This window comes from Helianthus annuus, chromosome 16 (assembly GCF_002127325.2).
Source record: "Helianthus annuus cultivar XRQ/B chromosome 16, HanXRQr2.0-SUNRISE, whole genome shotgun sequence".
Lineage (NCBI taxonomy): Eukaryota > Viridiplantae > Streptophyta > Magnoliopsida > Asterales > Asteraceae > Helianthus > Helianthus annuus.
Genome location: NC_035448.2, coordinates 159,085,718 through 159,095,399, shown reverse-complemented (window position 1 = coordinate 159,095,399; position 9,682 = coordinate 159,085,718). Strand labels below are relative to the sequence as shown.

The 9,682-nt window shown below is 36.8% G+C and overlaps 1 protein-coding gene across 1 annotated transcript; it reads right to left on the bottom strand.

Annotated features, from left to right (window-relative positions):
* Positions 1-1,669: 1,669 nt before the first annotated feature.
* LOC110917211 (3-phosphoshikimate 1-carboxyvinyltransferase 2) lies at positions 1,670-6,802 on the bottom strand. The gene is made up of 8 exons (XM_022161807.2): positions 6,269-6,802; positions 4,898-5,142; positions 4,447-4,600; positions 3,662-3,876; positions 3,452-3,569; positions 3,017-3,227; positions 2,218-2,279; positions 1,670-2,097 (listed from the first exon to the last, which is right to left on the bottom strand). Exons 1-8 carry the CDS (start codon positions 6,599-6,601, stop codon positions 1,879-1,881), a joined length of 1,557 nt encoding a protein of 518 aa, XP_022017499.1. The 5' UTR covers positions 6,602-6,802; the 3' UTR covers positions 1,670-1,878.
* Positions 6,803-9,682: the final 2,880 nt, after the last annotated feature.

The window sequence follows — 9,682 nt, the reverse complement described above, 5'->3', positions numbered from 1 at the left end:
TCATTAAATATTTATTAAACATCCAGATGTAATAACGTCCCTAACTTTTTAATTTTTGATCGGTAAAATTTGGATTACTGACGGACCACTGGAGTATCATCGTGTCATCAGCAGAACCACCCGATCACTCACTGACGGTTTAACCGGATTTAAAACCATTTACTTGGGGTTTAAACTTGGGTTTGGATTTTGATTGCAATTAGGTAAGGCCTTAGAACTTTTTGGTCAAAATTTCCTAACTTTATTGGTTGGGGTAGCACCTACATCATGTGAGTTTGTATGTTAATAAAAAAAAAGGCTACGCCACCAAACTTCAACTTAATGCACACTTAATTGAGTAGAGAGTAATTTTCAAGTATCATAAATTCCTAAGTTAGACCCCACATATTTTACATTTTTCTTACATTTTCTTCTAGAAATTAACTATTTTATGATAAGTGAAGTTATTATCATAAAATAGTTTTTGCAGAGATCACATTTTCATGTAACTTTGCCCAACATTTACCCCCGTTTACAACTTTAATTTACTTTTATACATATTGTGTTTTAATATATTGTAGGGTCGATCCCTGGTTTCCCAAAGTAGGTCCATTTGAAAATGAAAAAAAAAACTAATTATCCAAAAATACATTTTTATAACTTTTTGGATTTAAACCTATTATTCCTTTTTAACAAGTTTTTTACACCTAAATATCACATCCCTTCATTTACAAGAATTTGAACACACACCACTTAAAGCACCATATTACTAGGCCACTACATCATGAGACATGAGTTATTATTATGTGGTAAAGAATGTTCTTTTTTACTTAGGTCATTGTATGTTGTAAGAGCTTCTATGACATTAAAACTTTTACAAAATATGAACTTGTAATATCTTTCAACTATTTAGATCAACTCATGAAAATAATATTTTTTGTAAAAAAATATGAGGAAATGAACTTTTACAAAATATGAACTTGTAATATCTTTCAACTATTCAACCCACAATTCAAAATAGAAAAGAAAAGCATCTTGATGAATCATGACTTCGTTTATACCTCTAATTGTCTAAAGGTACCTTTTAGACCCCACTAATCTTAACTTGTAAGAAGCATAATAAAGGTTCAAGAGAAACATGAGTTCAAGCCCACTTTTATGCCATTCTAATCTTTTTTAAAAGATTTACAACTCATTGCTACTTCTATTAGCAACATATTACAAAAAGATCAATAATTTGAACCCTCCATGTGCTAGAAAACTCAAAGGACCTCACCAATACCAATGCTAACTAATGAGATCAGGTAAAACACAACTTGCGCTAGGCACAGAAAACCACACAAGACTTTTATGCCATTCTAATCTTTTTTTATGATTTACAATTCATTGCTACTTCTATTAGCAACATATAATTTATTCGGTACAAAAAGATGAATAATCTGAACCCTCCATGTGCTATTTTATTATACAGTGAGAACATATTACCGGAAAACTCACAGGACCTCACCAATACCATGCTAACTAATGGGATCAAGTAAAACACAACTTACACTAGGCACGGAAAAACAGTGAAATTTTGCTACATGGATTCAAAAGCTTAACAATGTGTCACCTATCAACTATGTGCTAATTTGAGCATCAAGGTTAGGTTACACCTTCATGTCTCCTTTACAAATGTTGGTTATATTCATAAGTCAAAAACACTTTTATTATAATAGCACATTCAATATGCATCAAAAATCATACATTGCTAACATAATTTTTTGCAAAAGATTCAAGATTACACTCAGGTCCATCTCAAAGAAAGCTACAACCTTAACATAAAAAATACCAATTATAAGTGAAAGACGACGGGTGAAGGGTAAAGTCGTCAATCTAACATTTCAACCATTAAACAGTTTAGTGTTTGGTGAATCTTTCAAGAACTTCAAAGTAGTCTGGGAAGGTCTTACGGGTGCAGCCGGGGTCCTTGATAGTAACTGGAACGTCTGCGCATGCGGCAAGGGAGAACGCCATGGCCATTCTGTGATCATCATACGTGTCGATGGCTGTCACGTTCAACTTCTCTGGCGGAGTGATCACACAATAATCTGGACCTTCTTCGACTGTTGCTCCTAACTGAAAAGGTTCCGAGGACAAAAGAGTCTTTTAGCATTAAAAGAGTCTTTTAGCATTAAACAATAACGTGTTGAAGGCTGTTTAAAAGTAATACGGTTATAATGAGTTAATGACTCGTACCTTTCTTAGTTCTGTGCAAATGGCAATCATCCTTTCGGTTTCTTTTACTCTCCAGCTAGCCACTGCCAAATATGGGGGAAATGATATTATAAACTAACCCGTCTTATTAGGCTTGTAAACGAACCGAACGTTCATGAACTGTTCGTGAACTTGTTCAGTGGGGAGTTCGTTTATGTTCGTAACGAACATGAACACAATTTTTTTTGTTCATTTATAGTAAAATGAACGAACATGAACACACGTTATGTTTGTTCATTTGTGTTCATTTATGTTCCTTTATATACATTTGTTTATGTTCATTTATTTATGTTTGTTCGTTTCAATTTAAATGCATAAAGTAGCTATATTTATATAAATATTAAACATAAAGGAACTTTCTAACTACTTATAAAAATTTTTGTTCGTCTCAATTTGTTCCTTTATATACACATTTGTTTCTGTTCATTTTCATTAGTAGTTATATTTATATAAATCTTTTGTTCGTTTCAATTTGTTTATTTTCGTTTACGTTCGTGAACTACTCGTTTAGGTTTTAAACGAACGAACATGAACATGCTCATTTTCCACACGAACAAAAAAAAATGTGTTCGATTAAATGTTCGTGTTCGTGTTCGGGTTTGGTTAAAGTTAAATGAACGAAGACGACCATGCCTCTATTCGTGTTCGTTCGGTTCATTCACAGGCCTACGTCTTATAAGTAACCTAAAACAACTATCTTTTAGATTAAGAACATGTGGTAATTCCAATTGTGGAAGCAAAGAAATATTTAAAAAAAGATGTAACTAATGCTGAATTATACCGTCTCTAATGGCTGTGGGACCGTCAGCATAAAGGGCAACGACAGCAAGAGTCATGGCGACATCTGGCATTTTGTTCATGTTAACGTCTACTGGACGCAAGTGTCCCCTTCCGGAAGCGTTCCTTGGTGGGCCCCTCACTGTCACCGAGTTCTCTGTCCAGGTTACTTCCGCACCCATTTGTCCAAGGACCTCAGCAAACTTCACATCCCCCTTGTTTTAAAGAAACAACCAAAGGAAAGAGTAAGATCATATGACATTACGGGTGTTCAGAATTCCATTCGGATTCAAAAAAATTTCGAAATTCGATTCAATTATCAAGAATTCGAATTCGAGTCCAGTAAATAAATCAAAATGAAGTTTATAAAATCATATTATTTTATCACTAAAAGTCAAAGTCAAAGTTCATCTCTTTCTTTTGGGCGAATTGGTCATACCTGTAAACTGCTTGTCCCACAACCTTCAACCGTAACAGTGCCGCCGGTGATGGCGGCACCAGCTAAGAAGTAACTTGCGCTTGAAGCATCACCTTCTACGTAAGCATTTCCAGGTGACCTGAACACATATTATTGCCATATAAATCCGTTGACTAATCTTAACAAAAAAAAAAAAAAAAAAAAAAACTTTTCATATAAAAACAAACTTACTTGTACTTTTGACCACCTCGGACATAAAACTTGTCCCAACTATCACTATGTTCTACAGAAACACCGAACCGTTCCATCAGTTTCAGTGTCATCTCTACGTAAGGTACCGATATTAATTTATCTATAATTTCTATCTCTACGTCTCCCAGTGCAAGGGGAGCCGCCATAAGCAAAGCGGTCAAGTATTGACTACTAATTGATCCCGACAGTTTGACCTGCAATTTAACGCCAAAAAAAAAAATATTACAGAAAGATGAGAAAAATAAATCTTCATTAATTAGAGAGTAGAATGCCATTTTCGTCCCTGAGGTTTGGCCATTTTTGCAACTTTCGTCCAAAGGTTTGTTTTTCCGGCATCTGGATCCGAAAGGTTTGAAGTCTTGCCATTTTCATATGGCTCGTTAACTCCATCCATTTTTCTCTATTTAGTTAGGGGTATTTCCGTCTTTTTTGCTAACTTAAAGGGCTATTCGGTCTTTTTCACTTTATGTAAAAAGACCGAATACCCCTGAAAAAGACCGAGTTGTCCTTTAAGTTAACAAAAAAGACGAAAATACCCCTAACTAAACGGAGAAAAATAGACGGAGTTCACGAGCCAGATGAAAATGGCAAGATTTTAAACCTTTCGGATCCAGATTCCGGAAAAACAAACCTTTGGACGAAAGTTGCAAAACTGGCCAAACCTTAGGGACGAAAATGGCATTTTACTCTTGATTATATTATCATGGTAAATTTATCTTCATGGCAAAAAAAAAAATGGTAATTAACAGTGAAATGTTTGTTACCTTTCCACCGGGAAGGCCTCCATTGGCAGCTACACGAACGGGTGGACAATTTGTACCAAGAAAGCAATCGACGTCTGCACCAAGTTGTTTAAGACCCGTAACTAAATCACCAATCGGCCTCTCTCTCATCCGGGGAACACCATCTAGTATGTAGCTGAAAATCATATTCATAAACTTTAAAATATTAGGTATCTATGTGTGTATTATAAAAAGACGAAATCTGAGGTCAAAAGTCAAATATACGACTCTCCAACATGGGAAACCGCTAAAACTTTACAGCTTAGATAAAAAGAAAACGGGTAAAAGAAGCGGACATAGTGTTCTTAAATGCTTTAAATCTTCGATATCGCCTTTTACGATATCCGATTTTTCACCGCATTAACTGCATAGGGTAGTAGTGCATTTGAACTAACAAGTAAAATAAAAATAAAATAATAATAATTTAAATTACCTTGAGTTTCCACCAGCAGCGGTAACTGCAGCAGTCAAGGGACGCATAGCAGTTCCGGCGTTTCCAAGAAAAAGCTGGATTTCATCCTTAGCTTCTTTACCCACCGGAAACACACCACCGCACCCTTCTACAGTTGCTCTTTTAATCTCACCATTTTCCTCAACATTCAACCCTAGAGCTCTCAATGCCCCAAGCATATAATGAACATCATCACTATTCAATAAGTTGTCTACAACAGTAGTCCCCTGCAAATAATAATTCACTTAGATTTGTTAAATATAAATAAAGGCTAGAAAACATCAACGTAATAGTTTGCTAAAGAAGTGGTCCAGATGAAGTTATAGTTTTACAAATGATTAAATTCTAGATGCCCATTAACTAAGCACTTTTTGTCCTAAATTCTTAATCCTTACTGAATATACTATTGTTTTACAAGATCTATGGTTTGTTTGACTGAAAAAGTCAATGGTCAAAAACTCAACAACCCCTTTATTTGAACACAAAAGAAACACAAAACTTCTTTGTTATATCAAACAGATCAACACCAAATAACAAATTATCCAAAAAGCTCAAAACTTTATACTCAGCTACCAAATACCCATGATAAGAATACTTCTAAATGCTAAACTGAGACACCAAAAATGCATCTTCTATGTTTCTGTCACATAAAAAAGGTTTTATTTTTATGTTCCAATCTAACATAGATATTACATTAGTTGTACAATTCAAATAGAAAATGATCCAAAAAGCTCAAACTTTATACTCAACTGCTTAATAGTCTCATGATAGGAAAACATCTAAAGCTACAACCGAGACACCAAAAATGCATCTTCTATGTTTCTGTTACATCAAAAGGTTCAATTTTTATGTTAATGTTACCTTGGTTTTAAAAAGCAGGAGGCGCACAAAAGCGACGAGGTCTAAAACCGAGGTGCAAAGTGCAAAGCGCAAAAGCGGTGGGCTTTTCGTACCCGAGGCGCAAGCTAATTATATATATTTTTCTATATATCCCATACGTTTTTAGCTTTCCATACCCAAAACATAGCTATAAGTATGGTTTTTATATGATGTTAGCTGCATGTACAAGCCAAAAAACCCAGGGTACAACTGTTAGATGTATAAAAACGCCTTGGGTACAAGAGGCGCGCGCCTCAGGCCAAAAAAGCCCAGAAAAATCCCAAAAAAAGCGCGCTTTTTGTAATTACTCTAGCGAAAAAGCCCCAGCCTCAGGCGGGCTTTTTAAAACCAAGAATGTTACACTTGTTACATAATCCACAATTAAAAATAATCATATCAATCAACCAAAATTCATTCAAAAACTCATCAAAATTAAATCTTTAACATGACCCTTTTCAGGAACAAAAACAATACCTCAGCAAGAGCAGCAAGAAGAAGGATCCGATTGGAAAGAGACTTGGATCCGGGTAAATTAACAGTTCCAGAAATCTCTTTAATGGGTTTCAACACAATCTCCTCAGGTGCAGTGGAGGTCTTCTGGGTAGTAGCAACAGAGGCTGCAACAGCAAGTGATCTTTTTTGATCATTTTGCTTGCAAGAAACAGATGCAAGATTCATCATAGGGTTGTTGAAATTGGACCCAAATGATAAGAAAGATGATGGGGAAGATTTGGAAGAGGGGTTTGGGTTGTGGGTGTTGGTTAGGTTGGAAGTGAAATTGGATATGTTGTTGATGTGAATCGCCATTGTGTTTGTTTCTTTGCGGTTTGCAGACAAAAAGATGAAAGATTTTAGGTGGGTTGAAGTGAGTATTTTGGGCAGAGATTCAAGATTTTGAAATGGTGATAGAGATGATGGTGGTGGGATGTTTGGTGGCGGCTTTCAGAGTGTCATTTCCTTCACCAACCCCCCTACATCTTACCAACCCAAACATAATTCACACAATTCACACGGCCTTTTGACCAAGTTGAAACCAAATAAATTATAAATTAATGAATTAAATGTGATTTTAGTTTATCTGGTTTGGTTCATTTTTTTTTAATATAATGAGGTTTTATTAAAAAACAGGTAATTGACATCGAGATAGTTGGTAAACGGGCAACAAGCTGCGCCACTACCCCTTTTTGAATAGCAAAACTAAGCCTTTTAAAAACTACGTCCATAGATCTCGGGGTCATAACATTACTATGCATGACCCTTTGAACTCGACTAAGTAGGTCCACAGCCTCTGGCGCCAGAAAACCAAAAGTATCAAAAGCAAATGGGATAAACACGTGCTGGTTGTCAAGGCACGCTTTCTCATGCTTGATCACTTTACCCGAAGCAGCTTTTAAAGCAGCCTGACCCACTGTGAAAGCACTACTCCCTAAGCCCACTAGCGGGGAAACCCCTGTTAGATCCACACAGGCGTGTTTTCCTCCTACCCATCCAAAGACAAGAATGTCGGCTGGTCGAAGGGTAGATCTCCCTTCCAACGGTTCTGTTAAGAAATTAACGGGTGCCTCTTTCTTAGCAGAAATACCAGCGCACCTGAATATGTCAAAAAGGACATCCCTAACCAAATCATGTCGGTATTTGAACCCCGGGAGCTCTCTACAATGAATTGCATGCTCACCAAAAGAATCCAAACACGCCTTATGACAAACTGGGCATACCTCGTCAACTGGGAATAAAGGAATCATGAGGCGATACTTAAGGATAGTACGGTACTCCACCGGCGACATATGCTGGCCTAACCCATCTACAGGTATAGCAAGAAGAAAATCTTGTGCATGTGGTGCTCGGAGACACTCAAAAACGGCTTTTTGTCTAACGGTCAAGTCAAACTGCACTTCGATTTCGTGGACAATTTTACTAAAAAGAGCACTCGCCAATGCATGTTGGGCTTTAGGGGGGGCTTTAGCAGTTTAATTCAAAGATTTCATTTTTTTTTTGTCTAAAAAAGTTTCATTGTTGTCATTTTAGTCCAATGAGTTACGTTATCCAATTTTTTTTGTTAACGAGAAGGGCAATTTGGTCATTTTATATGGCCGAATTGTCTTTCTAGTTAACAGAATTACATATAAAATGACCGAATTGTTCTTCTCGTTAACAGAAAAACATGGATAAAGTTAACCCAGCGGACTAAAATGGCAACAGTGAAACTTTTTTGGACCCACAGGCGAAAAATGAAACCTTTAGACTAAACTGACAAAATGACCCAAACCACATGGACTAAAATGGCATTTAACTCTAAATTAATATATTAAAAACTATAACCATGGTCCTGACAAGTTGGTCTAGTGGTTAGTCATTTGGTTTCTCTTCTTGAGGTCCCAAGTTCAACTCCTACTAGTCTAAAGTCATTTGGAAAACAAGCGTCATTCTCTACAAAACGCCAAACATCAAAAACTGCCAAACACACACAGGGAAAATAGAAATATAGTCTCTTGGGGGGTTCAACACTTCAATAAATAGGTTCGTTACCAAAATCGACTCCAGAAGAAGGGTGATGGTGAAAACTGTAAACGTCATAATGAACATGGAAGAAGAAGTTCAAAGGAGGATACTCTCACCCCTTCTCTCGTCTCTCTCTTTCTCTTTATCGGAGCTGCAAAACCACCACAACCGCCCCCGCTACTCTCTAGTCGCCACCAACCTTCTACACCAAACTAGGATTAAATTTGTTCATCTATCGCATAAACCTCTGTAATACCACCACCCCATCGGATATGTAAAACCACACAAAGGGGTTAGATTGTTCGTCGATTCTATCACATATTTCATATTTGTTCTTCGATTTTTTCGCACATATGCTTGATTGGGATTGATCGGAGATGGTAGTGTTTAGTACGGGCAAAAGAACGAAAGAGGGTCGAGAGAGAGTGTAACACCCCGTGCTTCGAAAGTCAAAGTCAAAGTCAAGATTGAAGTCAAAGGAAGAAAAGATTGCTAATTGCGATCTGTCACTCATTGCTTAACTACTGTTTTGACTTCTTTGACTTGTAATCGAACCTTTTATTTTATTTACTTTAGTTGTATTATGTGGAGTATCTATTAATAATCGAGGTTTAATCGCTATTTATCGCATGTTTTACCGCTTTATCGCTTATCGCATCGCAATCGCATTCGCAACCCGAATTATGCGTTTTGGATATTGTTTTACGTGTGTGTGCTAATTATGTGTTACTTGTGTGTGTTGACTTATGTTTATGTTTTGTGGTGATTAATCGAAACAAAATCGCAACTCTATCGCAATCGAATCGCAACAGTAAACGCAAGTTATTTATAGTGATTGTATGTTAGATATAGTATTTGTGTGTTTATTATTAATCTATCGCACCGCTCGCTCGAAACGCATCGCAACGCTCAACACACGAATCGAAACAACAAAACTCAACACGTTGGACACCAAGATCGAGTGGCCAATCGATCGAGTGGCTATCCGATCGGATTGCCATCCGATCGGTGACCAATCCGAACCATGCTCCCTTTCCTCTTTTGGAAACCCTATAAATACCCTCCTGTCACATCATTTGTGATGTGACAGCACTCTCACTCGACCGGCCGCACTCAAGCACTCTTTCTCTCGATTTCTCAGGATTCTTGTAAGTTTTCAACCTAAATCTTGTACTTCTATGATCTACACGCACTTCTTCATCATTTTCTCTTTTGAATCTTAACTTCTAACCGTGAAATCAGTGGATTTGAGGTGTTCTAGGGTGATGTCATCATAGAGTTCTTATGAACTTCAAGTGTTGGCCTCATTCCACCAAGAACCACCCAAATCTGAAGGATTTCCACAAGATTAAACAATATTTTCGCATGGATCTGCACATATTCATGGTT

Excerpts from the sequence above, each read along its gene's own strand:
- LOC110917211 (XM_022161807.2), bottom strand. The coding sequence starts at position 6,601 with ATGGCGATTCACATCAACAACATATCCAATTTCACTTCCAACCTAACC. Across the intron at positions 5,143-6,268 it reads TTCTTGCTGCTCTTGCTGAG|GGGACTACTGTTGTAGACAA; the intron begins GTATTGTTTTTG and ends TATTATTTGCAG. Across the intron at positions 4,601-4,897 it reads GCTGCTGGTGGAAACTCAAG|CTACATACTAGATGGTGTTC; the intron begins GTAATTTAAATT and ends TATGATTTTCAG.